Here is a 27,150-nt window from a genome sequence, read left to right as displayed (position 1 = left end):
AATAGACCGAGGCTCCTAGATTCTCTTTGAAAGACTTGAAGCACGTTTTTCCGAGTCACGCATTCCCGCCAAAACACTTTGCTCTCAATCCTCTTCGCGTCTACTTTTTGTCTCTCTTCCCAACACAAACCAACGCACAAATGTCTATGCATTTCTCTCTCTCTCTCTCTCTCTCTCGCTCTTGGCTCTTTTTCTTGTGACCATTAACCACAAACCACCACCAACAGATAGCATCGAGAAACTGAGAACGCCCGCGTTGATATCACTCCCCTCGCTTCTCTTCTTCTTCGCTCTCTTTTCTATACGCTCTCCGAACTCCTCGCACTCCCAAAAAAAAACACACGTGGCTTTCATTAATGATACCCTCGAATTCTCCGCGCGCTTCATCATTCAATATCAGTACCAGAAAAAACACCAGTCAATGGATCCCGCCGCTCTCTTTCCTGCTGTCAAAAGTCAAAAGAATTTTATAATCTCGCGCGAAATTTATTAAGATTTCGCGAGCAGTATTCGAGGGCTCGAGGGTGAAATTCAAGTTTTTTTTTTTTATTTCTTACTTCGTTTCGCCATTCTTCCGCTTCCCGCGCGCCTAATATTCGCCCTCGAGTTACAAATTTTGAAAAATCCCAGACTAATCCGGGAAATAATTCTCGTCTGCGGCGACGATGTCGCACGGAGATTCGGTAACTTTTTTTCCGAGTCTGCAGCTTTCTCCGTAGGATTAAAAAAACTCGTAAAAAAAAAAAAAAAAATGAAAGAGCGGCTGTTATCTACGATGTGGAATTTCGAGGTGTTTCGTTACACGGATCTATCATAGGCGTGTTTCTTTTAGCGCGTAGGCGTTGTTTACCGACTACGAATGTAATATACGTTCCAAGTTGCCGATACGTGCGGGGGAGAGAGAGTTTAAAGTCTCGGCAGAGAATAAAAAAAAAGGCGAGAAAAGACAAATTGGTGAAGCTTCGAGTCCGTACGAGGCGGCGCGGTAGCGAAACGAGAGGGTGGTTCCTGCGGGGAACCTCGACGATCCTCTCGTTACTCTCCGCTTTCCGTTCTCGTCCCCGTGCATCCTGGTTATACTCATTTTTATCCATTCGTCAATATATACGAGTGGGCGTGTTTCATAACCCCCCGTTATAATCGGGCGCGGACACGCGCATTTTCTATACACCCTCGTTGTACCAAAATAGCGAGAAATATTTTATTCGAGTATAAACGAACGCGAATTTATGAATCTCATTCATACTGTGCGAGTATGAATGAAAAAAATCGATAATTTATGCTTGTTCGGGTTTGGTGCAAGAGAATATAAAAGTAGATACTCTACATTAGTCTTGTATAGACGTTATACAGAGTCTATCGGGCAGAAGCACAAAATATGAAAGTATTAATGCCCCCCTCCAAACACGTTGAGTTTTCACGGTGTGGACAAAAATGAGGATATAGAGAAAAAGAAATAATGGAAAAGAGAAAGATGCGCGCTGCTGGACGAGCGGCCACTCTTTTTCTTTCTCCTTCCCCGCCTCTCGCGACTCGTATCTCTACGTGTGTGTGTGCGTGTGCGTGTTACCGTTAAACCGACTTCCGCCTACCCACCCGACTACCTACCTACCTACTTTTATCCTCGCGCCTACCGACTCTCCGCTACATATCTTCCGCGCCTCGACAGCATCTTTTCCCCCTTCACAATATTCCCAATGTGCATGCTGCGCGCGCGCGCGCCCGCTTAATAAAAAAAGGTATCCACGCTCCTGCGTACAGGTGAAATACGTATATAAAAAAGAATGCCTCGACCTTATATATATATATTTATAGTAGTACATCCAAATTCCGAGGGTTCGCTCAAACCCTCTCTCATTCGCTCCTTCACCGGCAGTAGTCCCGATTGTATTTAAAACGAAAAAAAAAAAAAAAAAAAGTCAAAAATCGTTTGGGATTGAGGAATAAAATAGAGTAAAAATATTGTGATTCGGAGATAACGGGAGAGGAAGACTTGGAACGCGCGCGAGAATTAATTTGGGGATTCGTATAATTATAATCGGAGCGAGGCCGAAGCCGTATTTTTTATATTGAAAACTAGGATCCGGTTGAATGCGCATCGCGAAGCACACGAAGGGATCCGAGGAGGATATATATTTCCTGCGTGGCATGCACTTATATAGACGCACACCCCGTTGCGTATCGTACCGGGCTACGAGGCGAACAAGATGAGCTCTTGGCCTCCCCCTTCGGCCCTTCTCGCTTCCTTCTCTCTTGGCTTTTTTCTCTTTCTCTTCTCTCGAACGGCGGCGAGCTCTAAGTGGGTTGTGCGAGCTCGTCGTCGTTCCTGATCCCGCGCGCGTGGTCCGTTCAACAACCAACAGAGTATATACCCCCTGCGCGTTCAACGACCCCGTTCTCGTCGTCGTCGTCGTCTTCGTCGTCGTCGTCGTCGTCGTTGAACGTCGCCGCCTCTCGTGTACTCACGCATCCACGCACGTGACGGAGACACCGACGCGAGCCGAGCCAGAGTCAAGAGACCGAGATGAGACGCGAGCGAAGGGAAAAAGTCCCCGAAAAGTAAAAGAAATAAAATACATGCGAGTATATGTGTGTAAAGGGAAATATACGGAGAGGAAAAGAAGCCACGAAGGGGGAGGAAACAAAATGTGTGCGCGGGAAAAGAGAATAAGAGATAAATTTCTACGAGGAGCAAAGGAAAAGGAAAAGAGAGAAAGAGAGAAATAAAGCCTGAGGGGAAAGACCAAAGAGGACCTCTTTCCCGAGCCTGTCTCTTTTCTTTTATATTACTTCCTTTCTCTCTCCGTTTTTGCTGACTCTCGGGATCATTTTAATGCTCCTTCGTTTATCCGCCCCTTCGTACGCGAGAATTGAATAAAAAGCCCGCGACACCTGTGAAAATTTGTCGCCGCACACGGATAGACTCCGTCGTTCGACACCATATTTTCATTTTTTATGCCGCTTTTCAAGATCGTTGCCAAACTTGGGATCGTTCGATACCGCAGTAGCAAAAGCAGCACCAAATGTATTTTTCTCGTTCAACTCTTATACTTTGCTCCTCGCGTTATTGGAGCAGTGTAAGAGAATCGGGTTAAAAAATGTGAGACACAGCTGTGTTTGCCCTACACTATCCCATTCTTTCTTTTTTCTCCACCTTTCATAAAAAAATATGCGTGTTATCGTTTCGATATATTCGATACAAGATCGTGAAATTCGTAACACCTGCGACTGCACGCCGGGTATTCGGATCGTCAATTTTATTTTAAAATGTCGTATCCGGAGTCGCGTGTCGCATCGATCGACCATGCAGATGAAACGTATACGGTATATAAAAATTATCGCAGTCGCCCTTTTCTATAAATTAATATTCATCGATTCAATTTATTATTATTCGATGCGATGGCTAGAAAATTATGCCGAACACATTTCCCACAGTACGCCAACAAAAATGTGTGTTACGTTCTCACTCGTGGCCCCGAGCGAGCGAGTGAGAAGAACAGGCCGTCGCCGCCGCCCCCGCCCCCACCCCGTATTATGGTAAAAACCCTTTAGTATTCACGCGTCGATGGGCGAATAAGTGAGCGCGACATGTATATTGACTGCGGGGGGAAACTGCTGGGAACTCTCATCGTCGTTGGCGAGATACCCCGTACCCGGCCATCTATATATCATCTATGGGAAATTTATTCATTAAAGGTATACAAACGAAAACCCAAATTTTCATCTTTGAAAATGCGATTTCTCGTAACGTCGTATAATTTATTCTTCCCCGTCCTCGATCTATCAAATCGACGCGTAACCTCAAAAAGTAGCACTTGAGTTTGTCAAATGACAAACTTTGTAGTACGTTCGGAAAACTATGCTAATTAATTGTAATTATCGTTTCAACGTCAGAAGTGGCCATATGCGGAAAGAGGATCGTGGCCAATTCTCAAATAAATCCGTGTCTAACAATAAGTGTATTATGGCTGGCGGGAGTGTGCGCGTCTATACGACAGGAAACGCGGGAGGCCAGGCGCTAGAGAGTTCAGGAAGTCGTAACTTCCGATAGATAGGTGCGTCTCTCATGAAATCCGTTTGACGATTTTCATATCAATTCGGTATCAATCACATATGCATGTATTCCATTTGACCATTCCCTCTAATCACCCTGCATATGCTTGGGTCCTTCGCGAGAGGTTATATTATACGAGGGTTACGCGCATCATTTTGCCCACTTCCGACCGCGCACTTTATTGTTCTCGTTTGGTCACCAAGTTAGCCCCCCCCCCTCCCCCCCCCCCCTCCTTTTCCAAAGATTTCGTTGATAAAATAAGCAAAATGACGAGAATCCCGTTGGTTCTCATCTCTCTCGAATCGAGTAGTTTCGAAGATCCGATTCAAGTTTTCTTTGGAATTCGGAAAGATCGCGTCACGAGTACGCAGACAATGAACACGACAATTCTTATGCAAATTGTCACGTTATATATGTGTGTGTGTGCGCGCGTATGTATACATAAATTTATGTATAGACACACTTGGTTTTCGCGAGTTAAAAAGGAAGAAAAGCGGAATAATGAATAAGAAAAAAAAAAAAAGAAGAATGAGCAAGGAAAGGCGTTTCGCTCACTTGGCGCATTATTTATCGTTAAAAAAAGCCTCGGCTAGCTAGGTATACGAGACACTTGAAATTACACGCGTATTCGGTTGGCGCGCAGCGTTGAAATAACGCATTCTCCCTTGCGTATGCTCTATCCAGCCAAACTTTGTCACTCGATTCGTTTCGAAGAAGAGAGCAGCAGGGAGAGAAAAAGGAACGGACGAAAAGAGAAAAACAACAGACTCGAAGAAAGAACAGGCATATCCGCGAGCTTCGTTCTCGAGTACGCTCTTTTACCATGCGATTCAGAGAAGAGAGATGAGGATTGAGCTGGAAAAAAGTTTTCTCGTATGTCACGCGTTTATACCGTTGTTTTTTAAATGACCTATCATCTCGTATATAGGACATTTTAAAAATACATATATAGACCGCGTGTTTCCTGCTTGGGACAAAGTATAAAAATTACTACTCGGCGGATTCAATGCCACGCAACGAGCAGTGTCGAATGATTTTAAGCTGCGCTCTTTATTTCCTATTAAAAAAAACATGCAGTTCCTTTATTTTGTGGTCAACATTTGAGTCAGCCTTTACCCTAATTTAACAAACCCTCTCAACCTCTCTCTTTTTTTTTTTTAATACATCCGACTTGCTGGTGTTTTTACAGAGGCTAGAGCAGCGAGTCGCGATGAAGCAAGACGAAATTATAGAACACCGTACGGGATAGAGAACGCGACTGAAGGGCGAGAGGGGTCGGTTAACCGAAGGCTCGAAGAATGAGCCAGTCGGCGGGGAGGAGAAGAGGGGCGTTAAATAAAAAAAGTCGTGGAGCGAGATAAAGCCAGAGATGGACGAACAGAGGGAGAGAGAGAGAGAGAGAGAGAGAGAGAGGTTCTAACCGGCACGAGCAGAGGAGGGAAGGCTCTACGTTCTTGGACTTGGTCGTCTTCATCTTGGTCGTCATCGTGAGCTCCTTACAGTGCATTGCCTTCATAAGATCCGCTCTCCGAGCTCCTTCCCTCTCTCGCACATACACACACACACACACACACACGTAGATATTTCAGTACCTCGTATTTTCGACTTTTTCGTTCAACTTTGAGTGTGATTTTTTTTCTCTTTTTTTTTTTCACCCAAGCTCGTACACTTTTTTAACAATATGTACATTATAAAAGTTAAAAAAACGAAATGTTTGATGTATAATAAATGTATTTTGTCCCGAGACATTTACCTCGAGTCTCTTGAAAAAGTGCATCGGTTTTAGGCCACACGAACTGATAATTAGTTAAAATATTCGACACTGCCGAGTAAACGAGGATAGCGCTGGTATATATATGCGGAAGACAACCACCTCATCCAAGTTATAAAAATGAATAAGTGAAAATAATATAAACAGGAGCGAAACGAGCGAGAGAGATTGAGTAAGAAGGAAAGGTGAATGACGAGGAAATAAAATAAGATAAAAGAAAAGATTCTCCGGCACGAGAGCTGTTGCTCGTTCGCGACTCGACTCGACTCGACTCGACTATATATATATATGTTTTTTCCTTCTCTTACTCTCCTTGCGAGTCACGCGGGAAGTGCGTACGGGATCGCGTAAGTGCACCCCAAGCTTGCTTTCGCGGATTGCTCGCAGCGCAGTTCAAACGGACGGAGAGAGAGCGAGACAAAAAAAGAAAAAAATCAGTATTTTACTGTAAAGGTAAAAAACGAGAAAGAGAGAAGGTTAGGGCGTACTTAAAAGTAGAGAGAGATGGTGTCGGATTTGTGCGCGCTTCTTTTTTCTCATTCTCACGCACACGTTTCTCCCATTCGCTCTCTCTCTCTCTCTCTTCCTTAGCCTCGCCTGTATGTGTGTGTGTGTGTGTGTGCTCGCTGTTCCGAACGGTGAAAGTCTCGTCGACTGTACACCGACCCGTGTCCGAGGGTATAACGGTATTATCGCTATCGTCGTTTCCCCCCAGGCTCTCTCGCCCTTACGATTTTCGAAGCCATCGTTCTTTATTTTCAACTCTCTTCTCTTCTTCTTTTCCCCCCAGCAATATTTTATACATTTTGTTCGAATAGAGTAGAAAAAAAATGTAATTGAGATAACGTGCGAGCGCGCTAATGACTAAAAACTCGGATCGATGGTTTTTCGTCATACATTTGTTTTTTTTTTTCACTCTATACGTCTGTCAATCGCTCGCTGCTGTGGCTCGCTCCCTCGCGACTTGCCCCTCGTAAGAAACCAAATATAGGCAAGAAGCAGGGGAGTTTCGAAAGAGAATCGTGGTGCTGTGCTTATACAGCGTGGGTGCAACACCGATTCTTTCTAAGCTGAGCGACTGGCCTCAACTCTCACGGAGAGACTGCGAGCCCCCTTTTCCACCTCGGGAAATTCATTTTTCTTCTTATTACTTATTATGCCTTCCTATACCACTTTGAAATTCATTCGAGAGCCAAGAAATTTACGAGTATCGAAGTCTTTACCGTTTTCACTCGCGCATCATATATATGCCTTCATACTTTTTCCACGTATCAATGATTTTTCGTATAAAATCCTTGATATACCACGTGATGTTTGTGTCGAGAAACTACAAAATATAACAGCCTATTTTCTGCCGGATTCCTACTAATCTTCAAAATCAAACTTTGTCAATGCGCCGACAAATTTTCAACGATGTCGTTTTATCACGTTAACAATAAAAAATCAAATAATTTTACTCTCCGTTGAAATTTAAAGGAAAAAACACATCAAACTTACCATTCCGATTATTCGAAATGCAATATTACAGAAAAAAACAAAAAATGTCGAAGATTAAGGTCTTCTTTGGGCTAAAATGCCGTACACACGTGTGCGATGATGTAGGTGATGTACACATGAAAATCAACCGTGGCGCCATCTGTTTTCCTCTGTTAACGTTTCGCCTGCTCCTTCGCCATTTTCAACATTGCTGAATTACAATGCAAAGTCGGACCGTTGAAAAAATTATTCGAATGAAATTCTGATACAGCGTAAACATATATATATATATATAGAAAAGTGTGTCGAGCGAGAAAAACAACTGCGTATCTCCTGCAACTATATTAGCCCTTACGCTCCGTACGCAGCAATAAATATAGTCAGTCATTTGCGAAATGCAAAGTCGTAAAGTGCGGACTTGGGAACGATTGTTGTAATAAATACAGCTCTGAGCCACAATTCTCGGTTATACTCCCTTATTAGTGTCTGTCTACTTCACAGTCAAAAATGACTCCATCATGCCATCTTTGAGTAATCGAAGGAGTTGAACTCGTCGTAGAAAACTGCTGGTATCGCAACGAGAAGATGGCGCTATCGACTTGTTCAGAACTTCAAGTCGAGCGTCGTATATATGGTGTCGCGCGGTGGGAATAAGTGTACGCAGTTTTCGCTTTTATTTAATAATTGCTATTTCCCCATTTATTATTTTTCTTTGTATATTTCCTATTAAAATAAATTTAATATAATGCTGCTGAAACCCGATTCAAATTTGCTCTTAAAAAATTTCAGAAATCCAAAATTAATCGACCAAGTTCACGAAGGTACCCCATCGCGGACGACGGACGGATCCTATATACAATACCATCATCATCACCCGCCACAATCCCGTACGTTTACCGGCAGAGGGGTATTTCATTCGCTCCAATTCGCTATCTTCTTTTTAACGTATAGCCTTTTTTTTCTCCTCTATTCCATTGTGTATGCGCGCGTGTGTGTGTGTGTGTGTGTGCGCGCGCGCGCGCTACGGTATGGCGGCAGTATAGCCAGAACTCTGATCTAGCTCTGATGAGATAGAAGAGGTACGGGGCCATGTATTTGTAAATCAGAAACACGATGTGCAACTTTACGAGATAGAAAGAAAGTGCTGATAATTTGTTTATGACGAGTATTTGAAAATAGGAGAAGAGATCAAACGAAATTTCAGTACTCGGAATGTTCAAACTATTCAAATCGAGAATGCTCCAACGAGTCACTCTTGTTTTGACGTTGATGAAACTTTTTGTCATTACCGATTCAACAACTTTTTATTCTACAATCGCCAATCTTGCACCGGTAGAACGCGGAATCGAAATTCCTGTTGCATGGCGATATCGCTATGATCCGGAATTACCTATCACCAGGATTCGTAGAAGTAACAATATCATTGATAATGGAATTCCCGAATCATCGAACATTGGACTTAACATCGAAGATCCCAAGTGCAGCGAGGAGCTCAGACGATTGTGCGGCGATCCCGACAACAATAATGATCAACTATTCGTTCTTGAATGTGTTCAAACGTTCAAGGTATCACACTTTTCCATTATAATTCGCATTAAGAGTCGTTCCTTTTGATTTTTAATTTTTTTCATCAAGTTCGATGCGATTCCACGCTAATACATTTCTCCATTGATTCCCGTGTTGTTTTTTTAATGCAACGTAATTGCTTTGTCATTTTTGCACGTTGTAGCAAGATTATTCACGTTATCATAAATGGAATTCATTACCATTCAATTTGTCCAACAGTTAAATTTAAGGGATGATTCCTCTGTTAGCGTTCGCAAGCCTCTCATGTCTTTTTGGAACAATCAAATAACCTTATTTGTGATATATCTCGTAGAATCGTGAAAACATAACGCAACCGGGAAAAAAGTCACTGATAAAATTTGGACTTTCTGAAATATCCTGGTCTAGAACCCGCAACATTTACTCTGTATCGCAGTAAGCTTGAAATCAAATGTTTAATACATGTATATAATATATATTTTTTTTTGCTGATAATCTGCATAATATGTTGCTTAGAAAGTGAGGATTTTCTAAAAAAAAGTTTGTAAAAATGTTGCAAAACTAGTGTAAATAATAATAGAGTACTGCATAGCTCTCTAGAGAAACGTCTCAAATTGCTATGACAAATATTTTGAAAAAAATTTCAGTAGGCTGCCGGTATGAATCAATCGCGTTAAACGTTACCAATCATATTGATTAATGATAAAAATATGGAGCAGTGATTTGTCCTGAACATTATCTGTAGCAGATATGGAAAAATAAGTTTCATTTGAAATTTCAGTTGAAAGAAATGAAGAAGATAGACAATGATTGTCAACACGCAATATGGAAGCACATATCGGATGTAACCAGCAATCAAAACATTTACAAATTGGCTATTAAAGCTTGCGGCAAAGAGTTGAACGATTTGCATTGTTCACCCGACAGAGGTGACAGAGGAAGCTATTTGACGTGTTTGATAAAAAATCAAGAAATCGTCAAAGGGGCAAGTTGCGCTTCTTTCATACAACAGTTGGAGTGGGTGGCAGTGAGCGATTTCAGGATACTCACTCCAAAGCTTTCCGATTGTCACAAGGACATAATGAATTTGAAATGCGGAAGGATAGGAATGATCGGGGATCAAACGCAGGGAGAAACATTGGATTGTTTGCAAAGCCATATAGATAAGTTGGAGCCGCAGTGCAGAAAAGGAATCAATCGCATATCAGAGATACAGAGCGACAATGTGAAACTCGATCGTCAATTATACTTGGCTTGTGCGCAAGATCATATTAATTTTTGCAAGACCATAATGCCAGGAACAGGCCTGGTTTATAAATGTCTTATGCAGCATAAAAGCGATCGCACTATGACGATACAGTGTCGGGATCAATTGGTAAAACGGCAAAGACTCATCGCTTCGGATTATCGGGCGAGCAAGGGTCTCGTAAGAGCTTGCAAAGAGGATATAAAAAATAATCACTGTCGCCGATCGGTTTCTGAAGACAAAGAAATACGTCTGGCTCAAATTTTACTCTGTCTCGAGACTGTTGTGAAAAACGGTAGCAAAATCGATCCTGAATGCCAAGGAGAAATGTTCGACCATCGAAAAATTCTCATGGAAGATTACAGACTCTCGCCTGAAATCGTAAACGGATGCGCTAATGATATACCAACTTTCTGCCGAGGCCTCGAGGTTGGAGGTCTGACGATACATTGTTTGATGGAGCACACGAGATCGAGGAAAAAAAATTCTAGGGTTTCCGCTGAGTGCCAGAGGGCTGTAAGTTTTCATTGCCATTTCTTTGTTATTTTTTCTTTCCTACATATAATGATATTATATCCATGTAATGCACGAAGCTTACGAACGAACTTTAATTTTTTCAGCTTGAGGCATTGATAGAAGAAACTGATGCCGGCGAGGATTGGCGAATTGATCCCGTTTTAAGAGAAGCTTGTCGACCAGTCGTGGATGTTGCTTGTCGCGATGTAAGCTCGTTGTATTTATCTTTTTTCAACCAATTATTATTATTATTATTTATATTCGTTGTTATTTGTTGCTGATTATTATTGAAGGTTCCGGGGGGAGACGCGAGAGTCATTTATTGCTTGATGTCAAAACTCGGCACCGACAAAATGACGGAAGCTTGCGAAGCTGCGATAATCCAGATTCAATATTTCGTAGTGCGGGATTACAAACTTGATCCTCAATTATACAGAGCTTGCAAATCGGACGCTATACAATATTGTCACGCAAAAAAAGCTTGGCACGACGACGGTGAGCATATGAATCCGGAAACGGGACCGCTCGTTTTACCCTGTCTCTATAGATACGCTTCGCAACCTCGTAAAAATATGACATTGCGAGGCGAATGTCTCGATGAAATAAGGCGCGTTATGAGGCAACGAGCTATCAGCGTTGATCTTCAGCCGGAAGTCGAGGACGTTTGTCTCACCGAACTTTCCACTTTCTGCTATGACAAACCCCAAAAAGGAGAAGAAATTTTGTGCCTCCAAGACAATTTGGAACAGTCAGTCGTATTTCTCTTTTACCGTTCATTTTGATCTTAATCGGACGGGGGAAGGGTCTGATTAATATCAAATGTTTATCCCCTTCGATAATCATCCATTTTTTTAAATCGTAGATTGAGCATCGACTGTAAGCAAGCGGTGAGCAATTTGACGGCCGAACAGGCCGAAAAAGTCGAGCGTAATCCCGTGATAATGGCAGCCTGCCAAAGAGTAATGGAACACCATTGCGGGGAAGTTCTGAAATTCGGCAAGGACGAGGGTGATATGATGGATTGTTTGATCGAGCACAAGAATGATCTTGATTCGCGCTCCGATTATAAATGCAAGGCTGCCGTTGAACATTTTCAGTTGATATCCTTGAAAAATTATCATTTCACGTTCAAATTTAAGGAAGCTTGCAGACCACTCGTTATGCGTCATTGTCACGAGTAAGGAATATTTTCATATCCCTATTTCGTTGCAAATTCGTATCTTCGAGCTTTTTTTTTTTTTTTTATTTTTTAAACGTACCAGAGTTTCGAAATTTAAAATTGTTGCGGAATCGAGCGGATTTCTGAAATGTTTGAATATTCTTTTTCAGATCAACGACAAAAGTTTCCGTAATCGAGTGCCTCAGCGGTATAGTTCAAGATGATGTATTGCACGACAAACAGCCGAGAATACCAAAAGAGTGCAGACAACAACTGAAAATGCAGCTTTATCAACAACGGGAAAACATTCGTTTCGATCCGGTGTTGCAAAAAGCTTGTGCCTCGGATATAAAGCAGCTCTGTTATAAAATCGAGCCTGGAAATTCACAGGTTTACGAATGTCTCGCTTCGCAAAAAATGAAATTGACAGACGAGTGCCATCGACAATTGTTCAAAATAAGACGTCAAGAATTTGAAGACAGTTCTAGCGATTTTATACTACTCAACTCGTGTCGCTCGATGATACGACAATTTTGTTATGATTCCGATCGTTCACAGGCTCTCGATTGTCTCAAAAGGCACAAGGACGAGGCTACTTTCGACGATAAATGCAAAAATATTGTTATACGCAGAATGATCGAGCAAAATACGGATTATAGATTTAATACCGCTCTGCAAAACGCTTGTTCGAAAGATATCGCCAAGGACTGTAGTGACGTAAGATTTTTCAACAATTCATTCATAACCACGCGCTTTCATTTTCATTCCCCAATAATCAAGCTCCATTCTCATTTATATCAATACTATTCGTCAACGACGTTTATATTGAATTATAATCGTTTTCCAATAGGTTTTGAAAAATGGACCGAAGGATAAAGAACTCGAAGGCAAAGTCATAAGCTGCCTGAAAATTCAATTCCGCAAGTGGAAACTATCGGCCAAGTGCGAGCAACAAATAGCTCATATACTTCGTCAGACTGCTCTCAACTATCATCTTGATCCTTTGCTCTCGACCCTCTGTGCTCACGAGGTGGGTTTGTGCATCGGTGCATAAAAACTCATCTTCGCGTATTTTCATTTGAAAAATTTGAAAAATTTGAAAAAAAAAAAAGAAAAACAAAATTCAATTATCAACGATCGGTATATTTGATATCAGTGTTCCTCGTTTAATTGAATTTTCTTTGCGACAAATTAGATAATGACAATTTGTCGGGCTGATGAAAAGGATCCAGGATCAGTTGAGGAGTGTTTGAAGACCGAATTTAATGCTGGTAATCCTGAAATGAGAGAAGAGTGCCGAGTCCAAGTGGCGGATCTAATAGAGGAGTCAAGGGCTGACATAAACGTTGACCCGTTGCTCCATAAGGCGTGCATAGTAGATTTGAAAAAGTATTGTAGCGATGTGCCCCAAGGAGGTGGCAAACGTAAGTACATCATTAGTTTTATTGATTGGGGAACAGTCAATATCGTTACTTTTCATCACTAATCAAATATAAATCGTGCATAACTTGTGATTTATCTTTTCTGATTCTTTGGTAGATATCATGTGTCTTCAAGCAGTCTTGGATAACAAAAAGTCTTTACAACCAGATTGTTATAAAATGCTGACTACGCGAATCGAAATGTTCAGAAATGCTGCCAAAGTAAGTAAACATGATGACATATCTCTTTTTTGTAAATATCATCTTACGATCGCTATTTTGACGACCACTATTGTATCGGCAATAAATATTTCCTTTCAATTTCAAGGAAAAAAATAAACATTCGATAAAATAAGCAAATTGTGATTTTCAGTTGGTCGAGCCTCCAAAAACAATCGGCGATCTTTATTCAACGATGAATCGTTCGCCAGCAAGAAGGTACTTCATTGTTATGGCGATCTCATTGGTCGGCACGATATTCATAATGGGTTTATTCTGTGGAAGGGTCACTAGACGCACAATGATGATGAAAAACAAGTGACGATTAAAGTCATCGAGACCCACACGACTTTAGAGATGCGCGAAAAGTCTCGAAATTATATCTGAAATCTCATGGGTGTTTTCAGAGCGCAAAAAAAATCGGAAACAATCTTGAAATTATGACAAAAAGATGTTGGTAGCTAAAAGAACCGGAGCTTTTTATTTTCTCTTTCAACAAACTTCGGTAATTAATATATTTGGGAAAATCCAAACTTCCCAACAATTTTTCTACGAATTTTTTATACAACAAACTTGGAACGATGCTGTGAATCGTTGCGGAGGGGAAACTGCATTTTCCGAAAGCGCATGAGAATCCTATTAATTAAAAAACGAGACAGCGAAAAAAAAAAACATACCGAGTATAGAATAATTTTGCTTTCTCTTTCACTATAAGTCGAACGATCGATTCGATAGTATCGAATTTTAGTTATTTAGTCAAAACCGGTCGAGTCATTCCACAATATGTGTACAAAGAATATAGCCCGTATAACAAAATTTGGTAACGATGCTAAAAAATAACAAGATGTGTGAAAAGGAAAAGAACGCATATAGGCAAACACCGATCCAACGAGCATGGCGAATAAGGACGAGAAAACTTTAAATTGATTTTTTTTTTCTTTTTTTTCCTTCAATTTCCCATTTCATCGGCTATTGATAGAAAACTCAACGATGATTGTAAATATTGTACGGTAAGTGTCTGCGAGACAATGGGAGGAAAAAAAAACGTGGGAGAAAAAAATGACAATCGGCATACGTTTGTTCTTTAGTCTTATTTTAATTTTTTTCATAGCCGATTTACACTCAATAATAATAATAATACACGTTGCCGAACAAATTGCAACCTAAAATTTGTTTCAGACTTATTCATAGAAAATACATCAAACGGTGGTGAATTACACACGAGTTCCGATATGTGTGATTGATGTAATTGCGATTTCAGAGTCTGCTCATGTACGCATCGAGTCAACGAGGAGGCACACTTTTTATTAATTTTTTTTTTCGCTCTCGCGATGTGAGAAATTTAAATAAGCGACATCGGGCGAGGAAAGTCGTGACCTTGGATCTTTGCTTCGTCGTATTTCAAAATGCGAACGCGTCAAGCTCCGTTACTCTTCGGAGCTTGTCATGTGAAGCTTTTCGTATAGACACCTGTACAACGAGGAGGATATGGGATTGACAAAATCAAGGCCAATTATTATTCGGGTCTTGCTGGCATCTTTGTCATCTGCTGTGAATCTTGATCCACCGTTTTTGTTGTTTACTATTTCCTAGATTGCTCAAATCTGTTACGTTTTTTTTTCGTTTATATTTCTAGTTTTTTTCTACGATCGTGTTTTTTGTCCAATATGACGGAGCTATATATAGGATGCGCGTGCATGTAATTTCATTATTTTTTATTTTTATTCAACATAGCGGTTAGAATTGATAATACGAAATAATATATTAACAAAAAAATATTATTGATCGAAATCCTTCTAACAGCGTGTGTATTTGTATATGAGAATAGGAAACGAGACTTCGAAAGTGCGCGTGTACAACAAAGCCATATCAAAGAACGCTTATTCACTCTCGTTATTATTTTTCGGCGGCCTTGAATTGGATTTATTACGATACACCATATCGTGCGGTCCTAAAAGATAATATCCCATTGGTGCTCCTCTCGGTGGAGAGGGGTCATTTTCTTCTATTTCCGAAGCTGAGGAGGCATACGTTGCATTTAGTAACTACGGTCGGAAACCGCTAGAGGTCGGGTCAAGCCGACAAGTCATCGCATACTTTTGTCGCGTATCGTTTGCTCGGACACGCGAGAATGCGTTATCGTTCGCTAATGTACGAGGCGGCCTCTTGACAAGATAAACAAAAACACACGTGTTATCAATTTTTATTCCAATAGATATAGTTTAAACAGATACATAGCCACCGTTTATTATTAGTGGCGGGATTAACAAACTCCTGATCGTGTTATGCGATCGAGGAGAAAACGTCGAAAATGCATGATGATGAGAGGTTTCATGTGTTTCATGCAAGCATAATATGTCGGTAAAACTTATCGAAGTAACGAATATATATATGAGATGAGTGAATAATGCGCGCGTATCTCTTTCGTGCAACACGCCAAGGTGACAGAGAGAACCACGAATAAGAATAAAAAACAGAGGGAAGATCTCGATAGAAGAGAATGTTAAAATAAAAAACGAAAGAACAATGGCCGACGTACGGTTTATATCAAGCGTGTGAATCGTGGAACAATTTCGAACCATCGATCGTACGTGCAATGAATGTGGGATAAAGATGTCAACGAAAACAAAACGACTGTATAGCCCCACGATACACGAGATTCTCTATGCGCGTCTACAACTGTATGGTGGCGGTACTTTCATTATTTATTTCGACCCCTAATTCATATATAAATATATACACCGCCAAACATCTAGACTGTAGTGAATGTTCGTTCTTTTCCACTTCCCCACTCGCGTCCTCTCAATCCCAACACTATGCGTGAACTTATATGCGTGTTTACTTGATGAAACAACAAGTCAAGATATAATAATAATAATAATAATAATAATAATAATAATAATATATATACACGACGTCAGATCGTCGTTACCAGCTGTGCTAAAATACGCGTACTGCATGCATATGTCATGCCGTTTTTTGTTCTCAATTCCTGACTATCGCTGTTTTAAAATTAAATGGATTAATGACAGTGCTTTTTTTTCACAATTATCTTCGTTCGTCCGAGCCTGATTTTCGCCATTACCCCTTTATTAAAGTGAAGAGAACGAAAGAGAAAGAGAAACACTTTCGTTCTTCCTTTATATACTTGTCTATACGACTCAACTCAAGCCAAGAGCTGAGAGTTGGGCTGGTTGGGCGCTTCGTGATAAATAAAAAACAACGGGCTGCCATTTTGGGCTTTCGCAAAGGTTTCTATGTTGCACCCACCAGTCGCTCCTGTGTTTCTCCTGTGTACACGCGCGCGGGGAGAATTGTGTATCTTGTATGAGACGCATTTTCAAATATAACGCGTGTTTTAAAGAAATATTCAAAAATTGGAAAGAAACGAAAAGTAAGAGAGAGAGAGAGAGAGAGAGAGAGAGGGAGAGAGAAATACAGAAGCAGAAACCAGCAAAAGTGAAGAGAGGTGGAGAAAGAACCGAGAGGCCTTCGAAGGCTTCGAAACTACCGCTTGGCGCTTGCTCTCAAAGTGCGAGCGTCGCTTTCCTCTATAACTCTAGGTGCGCGTGTGTTGTGTGCGCGCGCGCGCGTGTGTGGGGCGGGGGAGGGAGAGAGCTTGGTAGTACATCTGATAGCCACACGCCGTCGTTGTCGCTACAATCATCGGGAGCGAAAAAAGAATTCATTGGGAATTCAGTGTGTCCGCGGTGATCCGCGGTAATGCAAGTTCAGAAGGTGAATTAGTACTCGTTCTTCCGAAATACTCGCGCAACACATCCTTTTTTTCTTCCTTTTATTATTTAGTTATTATTTTTCACATACACCGTAACTCAGTGAGCAAGGACCGCTTGTCCGTCTTAAAAAGATGCGTTGGAAATTTAGTGAAAAAGGAGTAAATTTTTAGACGTTAATTCCAAGGGTGTACGTATATGTGTGCGTACGTGCGGAGATTGTGAATCGTCGTTCAGTGTGTTGTGAGTGACAAGGCTCGAGCGCTGTGAAATCTCAGAAGCGGCGCGTGTATCAACAAAAGTTGGATGAGGATAGGTATAGACTATCCTGCTTCTGGTTCGTGGTTCCGTGTGTGCATGCATGCTTTGTGCGTTAAGGGTGTGCGTGCTGGCACATTCAGCATTATACTGTTGTTGTTCAGCCGCTATAAATTCGGCATCATCCTCGGCAAAAGCCATAACTTCACTAGCCGCGGCTTCATTATATTCGGTGGCAGTAAGGAGGAAAGAGGTGGTCGAGAAGGTGGAGGGAAGAGAGGAGGTGGTGGCGGGGACGGTGGCGACGACCGCGGTGGTGGAACAGACGACGGCGATTTTAGCCTGCTCGATCGTCCACGGTATTCACGATTGGTCCCGAGTCACGACCAACAAATGTTTTAAATGGACGCATCGTCCATTATCACTCAAGTGTCGCGGGATGACGAGCTAGGCCACTTCAATAATGAGAAAGGTAAGGTTGGCTCGATTTGCTACTTCACACACACGCACACACACACACGCCCGCGCACGCTTCGTACAACGCACGCATACACTTACCCATAAAGAAAAAAACAAATAAATACTCGAGAGTGTGACCAACATTCCTTTCCTTTCAACAAAGCTTTTCTTTATCTCATTCTCGCTCTGTACAACTATACGTTTTTATGATCTTCGTTATTTCAACCATCCGCGGAAAAAACAGCACTTTTGGAACATGTATCTTTCGGACTTTTGAGCCAGATCTATATTTAGATCCAGATTCTGATTTTGAGGAGACTGCACTTCACTCTGCACCTGTTACGGGCTTCGTCGTTCTTTTGCTTCCATTTCTTTTTTTATATATTCTATCCACTTTGAGGTCCGCCTCGCCTAGCTCGCGTCCCCCTCCCTCCTTCGCACCATGATCTCTCGCCATTTCTCCTCTCTCTCTCTCTCTCTCTCTCTCTCTCTCTCTCTCTCTCTCTCTCTCTCTCTCTCACTCATACACTCTCCTTCTTTTTCTCCTTTCAGCTTGATCGTTTCACAAAGTATTTTACTTGGTCTCTCTTTCGCCCTTCCCGTAGTACGACCGCCAGCTATCTGCACTTTCCCCCACTTATTCCCCCCTTTCGCGTCTTCGCCACGTTTGTAGTAGACGGGGCTGCTCTCTGTTCAGCTCGTGCGTGTTTCTTGGCTCAGCCTCGCCTCTAAGCTTTATTCCATCTCTATCTTGGTTCATCACGGCTCTCTTTCCTCCGTCCTTTTATTTTTATTATCATTTTTTTTACAATTTGCTATTTTTTATTCCTCCTCCTTTCCTTTTGACTTTTTATTATACGAACTAATTCAGCGTTCGTGGCGGTTTTTCAATCCTTTAGTTATATACCTCAGACTTCATTTACATTATAGGTACAACTGATTGAACAAGTCGTTGAATTATAGTTACCATAAAATTATTGATCTTCCATACAATTTTCAATTATTTTTCTTGCCATGAGAAAAAAAAAATCCATGATAAATATATTATTCTTTCAGCTTGAAAAAATTACATCTACTTTTGTGTCAATCATAGACGGCGGCGATGATAGGAAAACTTGGGAAAGAAAAAAAAAAATAATTTAAAAACCCGTGAAGTTTTTCGAAGAGAAAGTTTTCAGACCAATCATCGGCCGAATGACTTTTTAAGTAGTTTATTACACGTACGTGGGATAATCCCCGGTTAACATTGATCAAATGAATTCTAAGACACTTGGGGGGAGGGGGTATACTTCCGAGCTTCCGAATAATATAAAGCATATTTCCATCTCAACTTCAGAAAAATTTCAGAAAAAAACAATAACGAATTTCACAAGTTTTATTCTTCCCGCCTGCCTCCTCGTTCTTTTCGTTCACTTCGATCTTCCGTAGTAATCGATCCATCAATTTTTCCCCCATGGAGTCGTCTCGTTGATGGGGAGGCAAAAAAAAAATAGAAAAAATAAAGGAAAGAGAAAGCAATAAGAGAGAAAAAAAACTAGTCCAACTATTGTACGATTCTCGTTCCAGTCGGTCTAACTCGTCGAGGACAATAAAAATTGTTTGCGGCGCGAGCAAGCTCCGGGGGAGGAGTGCCCGTGCGGAGACCAATGAACAGCATGATAATTATGAATTACCGCTTTTTTTCTCCAATTTTTAACATGTAATATAATTTTGCTCTATTTTTTATGGATCAGTTTATTCTTGTTCCGATGACTGATCTTTCGAATTAATGTTTTCACGGTTAATTTTGGGCGGGGGATTCGGCTCCTTTGTACTAAAAGAGAACAGAATAAAAGGACTCGAAAGAATGTTGATGAAAATGATAGATACGTATCGTTTTTGAAATTTATTGCAGTACAATTGCCGAGGGAAAATGAGGCAACGAGCAACGGCCCGACCGGTGGAAAAAAGCCTCGAGGACGGGGTCTATTGCGCTCCCTTTTATGCTGTCTCGGACGCGGAAGAGGTGGAAGTTCGAAAAGTTCGAAAGCGAGCTCGTTGCAAGGCGATGGTCGTGGCTCACCACCCCCTGGCACAGGATCGCCCAGATTCCTTTTGCCACCTGTACGCCACCAGGATATGCACAAAAAGTGTATGGTCATCGACCTCGACGAAACTCTCGTCCATAGCTCCTTCAAACCTATCAACAACGCCGATTTTGTTGTTCCGGTTGAAATCGACGGTACCCTGCATCAAGTTTACGTATTAAAGAGGCCTTACGTCGATGAGTTTTTACAGAGAATGGGAGAACTCTACGAGTGCGTACTCTTCACTGCCAGTTTGGCAAAGGTGAGCTCTCTCTCTCTCTCTCTCTCTCTTATTTGACAAAAATCTTGGAGCTGCCGGAGTTTATATTATTTTCAGGGATGTGCGTCATCCAAGAGATTTATACTCGAAATCGCATGATTTTTTCGCCATTTCATTGTATTTTCGCCTTTCTCATTTGTATTTTCATTCGCAGTACGCCGATCCCGTGGCAAATTTATTGGACAAATGGGGGGTCTTCAGGGCTCGATTGTTCCGTGAGTCGTGTGTCTTTCATCGTGGCAATTACGTCAAGGATTTGAACAAACTAGGAAGAGATCTTCAGCAGATAATCATAGTCGACAATAGTCCGGCGAGTTACATCTTTCATCCGGATAATGCTGTGAGTATTTGTAATAATTATTCTTCGTCACTGGTGCTGCATCGATCACGAGCACGATGGAAACATTGTATGAGGTAAAACGACATAGGAAAGAGAGTTTAAAAATACGTTATGCAAAGTAGCCTTTGCGTAATGTTATATATTTCAATTTAATTTTTAAAGCAGTGGGCAGCAAAAGTAAAAGAAAAAGAAATACTAGTCATTTCGAGACGAATGCAAGTTGAGAACATTCGAACGGTAGGCTCTCGACCTTCGCCTCGAAAGTTGTATTAATAAATAATCACTCGTCACGTACACGTGACAATTTTTTTTTTTTTTTTTATCGTTTTTTTCTTTATTATTTCATTTCGATGGGGAAAAAAAAAGACTCATCTTGGGCAAATTCTAGTTAGCGGTTTTTCCAACTCAAGCCTCAAGTAGTTGCTTTGGCATTGATATTTCTTTTGATAGATGAATCCGCAGGTAGCGAATGATAATCTCGTTTGAGCCCCATCGACTAGAATGCGATCAAAATAAGTCACATCCACATTTTGATTTCGTACCAATGGATAATGTGCGATTAAGGGAAAAACGATTTTTTTTTTTGCAGGTTCCGGTTGCATCGTGGTTCGATGATATGACGGATTCCGAGCTCTTAGATTTGATACCCTTTTTCGAAAAGTTGAGCAACGTTGAGAACATATATACGGTATTGTGCAACAGCAATCATCCGTTCAATCAGGTACCGGGGGCTGTACAAAACAGCCCAAGCCCCGGTTCAGACTCGATGGGAGCCTCCTAGCCCCGCCGAAATTCTGGCCTAACGGTCAGCCTTGACACCTCCCGTTGCATTCTGAGGAGGAATGGCCTCCTACGCGTAGCTCAATTAGCATGCCGTGTCAAGAGACCGGTTGCCACGACGACGAGTTAGACGCGAAAAAGAAACGAAACGAAAAAAGTACGAGACTAGAAGAGGAGGAACACACGAATATAAAGAGCGGGAGAAAAACGCCCGTGAGCTGGCCCTCCGAGTAAAGCCTCGAGCAAGAGAGGCTACGGGAGATTAACGAAGCTGCAGCCTAAAACAGCTCGTAGAGGTTGGGGGAATCTTCGAACCAAGCGGACGGAAGGAACCTCGACGGATGAACGTGAGAATCCAAAACACGACGAGAGTCGAAGCTTGGCGTTTCATTTTTCTGTTCAACTGGCGAGAACGAAACAGTAACGTTTGGAACGTTGACGATGTCACGAGAGTCCGAAAAACAAAACTTCTCCACGAACAACTGCAATCAAATTTTTGAGATTTTTCTTTCGTTTCTTTTTACGTTGCGACTTTTCGTTGTCGAAAGAACATGACGCAAAATAAAAAGAGAACAAAGAGAATCGCGTAACGCTCGAAACGACGTGTATTTTGCTAGGAAGCGGGAAAACGAGATTGGTCGAGTGAAGAACTAGAACACGCAAAGCCCGCTTATTGTGTTTTGTTTTATTACATTCTTTCCGCTTTTTCAACGAGTGCGAAAGAACGTGCGCGTCCCCCCCCCCCCCCCCTCCCCCTTTCCAAATGCGATAGAGCATATATATATATATTCGAGCAACAATCACTGACTCACCGTACTGCCTGATGCAACAAACTCTTTAATATACAATATATACATGCATATTTATGTGGCTAATATACAAAAGTACATCATTCACGGGAATTACTATTGTGATTTTCGTCGATTGTGTTCTTTTATTTACTGGCAGTACTAGTATACATATATATGAATATTGTACTACGGTCGTACGTTTCGATGCACACGATGATTTTCTCCCTCTGCGATAAGACGATCGTACGAATATTACGTCAAAAAAGCGTGGTTCCCCTACATTCGTTGGTCCTTTTTCTCGTCGTTTTTTTTCTTTTTATACAAATATATTGATTAGAAATGTACACCAATGAATTTAGAGAGTCGAGGCATTTATAAGCGAACAAGATGAACGTTTTTTTTTTTATTTTCCGTCTATCGATTGTTGAGAAAAATCCAAAATGATAACCAGACTTCGAGCACCGTTCGACGAATGAATCAGGATTCTTAGTAGAGCATTTGTACTTAGTTGAAAAAAAAAAGATGAATGTAACGAGTGATTTTTCGCAAAGGTCAGAATGACACGGACACCGAAAAGGTCGAACTCTTCAGTTTTTCGATAGAAAAAAAAAAAAAAAAAACTATGGAAAATGCAAAAAGTTAACGTGTGGCGTTGTTCGTCTTTATAATGGATTGTTTCCATTAGATTCTTTTTTAAGTCTCTGCGCTTAAATCGCGATGAAATTGCATCAATGTCTTGCAATATTTTATTTTTAACCTTTCTCTGTTTAAACTAAATAGAAAATGACCAATCAATTTTTTCCCCCGAAACTTTTACCTGCTGGGACGAAATGTGGAATTTATTCTCTCGACGCGCCTCTTTTGCTCGAGTTTTTAATTTTTTAAAATCTTTCCTTTTCCTACGAGACCCGCGAGAAATCCGTCGAGTGGCTTCTCCCCCTTCCAAAGTTTGTTTTTATACATCAGGACTAATTTGGTGCTTCCGTATGACGAACGCAAGATGTGAAAAAGAAAACTATAAAAAACGAAACAACAAGTGTTGAAAACATTCGTGCGACAGACGTCTCGGGATTTTCCCCGATTTTGTAATTACAATTCTTACACAATGTGACAAATTTTCTCTGTTGTCTACCTCTTTCTTTTCTTCGCTTTTATTTGTGTCCTTTAAATTATACGGTATATCCAAACGCGTTGCCTGCGAATGCTTTTTTCTATGTATATCAGAAGAAGACTTTATATAAATACATTATATATATATATATATATATTATAATCGCGTATAAAATTCCGCGAACTGTGGACTCGAGATTTTTTTCTCTTCTTTTTTTCATCGGCCAGACGCATATGGACAATTGAAAGAAAAAAAAAGTGTTGCGAGAATGGGGAGATTGAAATAGAAGAAAAAGTGAATATCGAAGCTGTAAAATGATTGTGTTTGCAAGTACAAAGTTGTTACTTTTTTTTAGAACGTGTATATGAAGCATGGTATATAATGCGCGTCGCGATTTTACCGATGCAGCGTAAGGGTGGCAAACTAAGAAGAATATGAGAAAATGGAAAAGAAGCGATGAAAACAAAATGTAGGATCGAGAACGCGATAAAATGTAGCATAAAGCGCGAATGAATGAATGAGTGAGAGAATAATTAAAAATAAAGCTAATACAGTGCAAAAGCAAAAAAGAGAGAGAGTGAGAGAATAATGCATAGAGGCTAGTACGAAGGCCAACGGCGCGTGTTTACGCTGAGATGATGAGAGAGGAAGAGAGGAATAAACGTTTTTTTTTATATGAAATCAATTTCATGAGAAAAATGACTTTGAAAGGCTACGAAAAAATCAAGAATTTTAAGTCACAGTGGGTTCGTGTGAAGAAATGATGACACGTATGGGACCCTCGAGAATATTATATATTGTATAAAATTTGTCACAAAGATTGCCGAGGATAAAAAAAAGGTGTGAAATAATAATGAAAACTCAACGGAACCGAAAATTTTTCGTGTTGTTGCCCCGTTCGTCTCGTGTCTTCTCACGAAGCTTCCGCACGCTCTCCGTTCCGAATCGAAACTTTTCGTACGATTTTTTACGCGTCGTATTGCAAAAATGAAATCACGAGGTAGCCTCTCATTCTCATTTCGCCCATCCACTTTATATACTCTTTGTAATTTGATGAAAACACACACTAAAAAAGAAATGAAATAAAGCGCATTTTTGTACAATAAACAGTGTGATGAACGGGGACCGGAATTGCCCGTGATATTGCATGAGACGGCGGAGCATTTTTTCGAGCACTCTTATTATAAGAAAAATAAAAACGATATATGTAAAAAGGTAAAAGAGAAAAAAACGTCGATACTGTGAAATATCTCCTGGCCATACCCGAAATCTCACTCCAACGTGTCTCCACTTTGCTCTGTGATTATGTGTTCAATTGAACAAAAAACCAACATGAAAAAAAGAATAAAAGTAAAGTCGGAAATTATATTATATATGAGGTATTCCAGCCCAAGTGTGTAAATCCGTAACCCCCCTCACAAGTTTTTTAGATTATTCCAAACATCCCAAAAAAAACGTCATGTTTGAAAAATCGGAAAAAATTTTGAAAACACCGTGACGTTTCTCATTTTATTAACGTTCTCATAATTCCGAAAAATTCTCAAATTGTTCACCTTGCGCAGTTACCGAATTATTTTGGTACTCAAATTAATGTTATTGACGATTTTTTTAATAATGCAATACGAATTATATAAACCTTAAAATGAGAATAATGCCTTCGCGATGCCTGAATAACGCTCCACAACATGATCCAGCGTCTGGGGTTTTTTTTTAATATGTTTCTTCAGAATAGGTATAAATAATTCTACTTGAATATCGATTAACGATAATATTATAATTATTAAGTTAGATTATATTAATTGTTGGAAAAAAGGTTTTATCGAAGGTTGCGAGAGTGCGAAGCAAAAAATTGGCCATTTTACTCGACTTTTTGTGGTCGTAATTTTTTTCGCCCAATTTTTTTTTTCTTTTTTTGTAATTTTTGTTTGTTCGTAATACGATGTGTTTGCCAACTTCTGCATTTATTTGACGTTATCTTTCTTGAATAAGAAGTCTTATAATCATTGACATTCATGATTTAAAATAGGCGACTGACCAAAAGGCATAAATGTACTTGACTCTAGTTTTTTTTATTACAGCATTCATGCTGTATTTAGGATTTAAGTAAAATATTCTTTAAGCAACATGGCTTCCTTCGCGTGCACGCAAACTGCGATGAAACTTATTTTTCTTAACAATTGATATGACTAAATAATTATAATATTATCGTTAATCGATATCCAAGTAGAATTATTTATACCTGTTCTGAAGAAACATATTAAAAGAACCACCCCAGACGCTATATCATGTTGTTGAGTGAGCATTGTACAGGCATCGCGATAAGGCGTTATTCTCATATTTATTAAGGTTTACAATACGTATTGCATTATTCGAAAATAGTTAACGAAATTTGAGTACCAAAATAATTCAGTATCTGCTAAAGTTGAACTACTTGAGAATTTTTTTGAATTATTAGAATACGTCGATAGCTCGTATAACACAAAAACAAAAACTATCCGCCCACCACGGGTGATGGCTCAAAAAATTTTCCATATTATCACGGTGTTTTCAGAATTTTTTCAGATTTTTAAAACATGACGTTTTTTTTTGGATGTTTGGAAAAATCTAAAAAACTTGTGAGGCTGTTTTTTTAGTCTCAATGAAATACCTCATATCTGTATATAATATCGTATATTGTGTACGAGACGCTTTATAATTTCGACGGCCCCCCCTCTCGATCATTTCCTTCGAATCGTCGATTTTTTTTGTACCTTTAATAAGTCATAACGGATTCTTTGACGGAACGGAATTGAAATGGACGAAACACACTTCAGAATTTTTATGAAGAAAAAAAAAAAGAATCTTTCAAGTATATCAATTGAACCAGAGCTTCGTAATGTAAAATAATTATTGTCCCTCTAGCATTTTATTGAGTATATAGACATTAATAATAATTCAGGAGTGTAATGAAACAAAATATATTGGTAAGGGGTTTTGTTTGTTTTGTTTGTTTTTTTTTTTTTTTTTCCAAATCATAGAAAGCATACATTTTTTACCTTCCTCAGCACCGAAATTTCGATGCTCCCTTCCAGTTCCTAACTAAGTCGTTGAACGCTCGTTGGTATATCCACGCGGATTCTGTGGTAAAAGTATTTTTTGTTTTTATGTAGAAGTAATGGCGTCGCTCGCAGTAGTGGTATCTAGGTCAAAGCATATTCGATTGAATGGTCACGCCTAGGCGAGAGAGACGTACGCGTGGTTCGTACATGACCCTGAAAATATTGGGTTACTTCGTTATCTCGCTCCGGACCTTCTAATCGCTCATACACACGCTTCAATGTCATTTTTTTTTTCAATGTTTAAACTTTGAAACGCGAAGCTCCACAACCCACGACCTTCTGGAATTCTATAATCGTATCCCATGCATCCATCACTTGATACCAGCTCGCGTTTAGCTCCTATATTTTACTCTTTTACTCTCTCTTGCTCTCCTCTTGACATAAAATTCAGCGTGAGAGGGAGTCGGACACGATTCCTCACTCCTACACCCAATACTCGCACTCAATACTATAGAAACCAAAGTGTCCCTCCGCATGTTCCTGTCACATTATATTGTATATATAAAATCGACAAAGTTTATCAGTATATATACCCAATAAAATCAAAATTATCGATATTTTGTTGTTGTTGTTGCTGTTCTATAATTAACGTTTTACGTTGGCTTTTGTCGTCCACTGAATATCTGCTAGAGGTTTTCTCTTACCTTTCAAAGTGTACCGAGTTTTTTTTCCCTCACAATCACGAACAACTGACCTAGTCAATAATATGTAACGCGGAGCTGAAGGCAGAGATTGTTTCTGAATTTTTTTTTTTTTTTTTTTCGAGAAAATTATTAATCATATTTAATTAACCAACGAATGATATTTTGATACGTTACACCGTTCA

At 40.2% G+C, this 27,150-nt stretch overlaps 2 protein-coding genes across 2 annotated transcripts; both read left to right on the top strand.

Annotated features, from left to right (window-relative positions):
• Window positions 1-8,277: 8,277 nt before the first annotated feature.
• On the top strand, window positions 8,278-14,624 carry Glg1 (golgi glycoprotein 1). Its single transcript, XM_043420264.1, has 10 exons — window positions 8,278-8,867; window positions 9,628-10,608; window positions 10,713-10,814; window positions 10,902-11,356; window positions 11,471-11,785; window positions 11,938-12,484; window positions 12,618-12,797; window positions 12,963-13,191; window positions 13,307-13,410; window positions 13,562-14,624. The coding sequence occupies exons 1-10, from the start codon at window positions 8,514-8,516 to the stop codon at window positions 13,727-13,729; spliced, it is 3,435 nt and encodes a 1,144-aa protein (XP_043276199.1). The 5' UTR covers window positions 8,278-8,513; the 3' UTR covers window positions 13,730-14,624.
• Window positions 14,625-14,767: 143 nt separating this feature from the next.
• Window positions 14,768-26,200, top strand: hzg (herzog). Its single transcript, XM_043420308.1, has 4 exons — window positions 14,768-17,871; window positions 19,753-20,186; window positions 20,359-20,544; window positions 21,134-26,200. Exons 1-4 carry the CDS (start codon window positions 17,802-17,804, stop codon window positions 21,323-21,325), a joined length of 882 nt encoding a protein of 293 aa, XP_043276243.1. The 5' UTR covers window positions 14,768-17,801; the 3' UTR covers window positions 21,326-26,200.
• Window positions 26,201-27,150: the final 950 nt, after the last annotated feature.

The sequence above is a fragment of the Venturia canescens genome, chromosome 5 (genome assembly GCF_019457755.1).
Source record: "Venturia canescens isolate UGA chromosome 5, ASM1945775v1, whole genome shotgun sequence".
In the NCBI taxonomy this organism is placed as follows: Eukaryota; Metazoa; Arthropoda; class Insecta; order Hymenoptera; family Ichneumonidae; genus Venturia; species Venturia canescens.
Note: the sequence above shows the minus strand (reverse complement) of the source record. Positions and strands in the feature narration are given on the sequence as shown.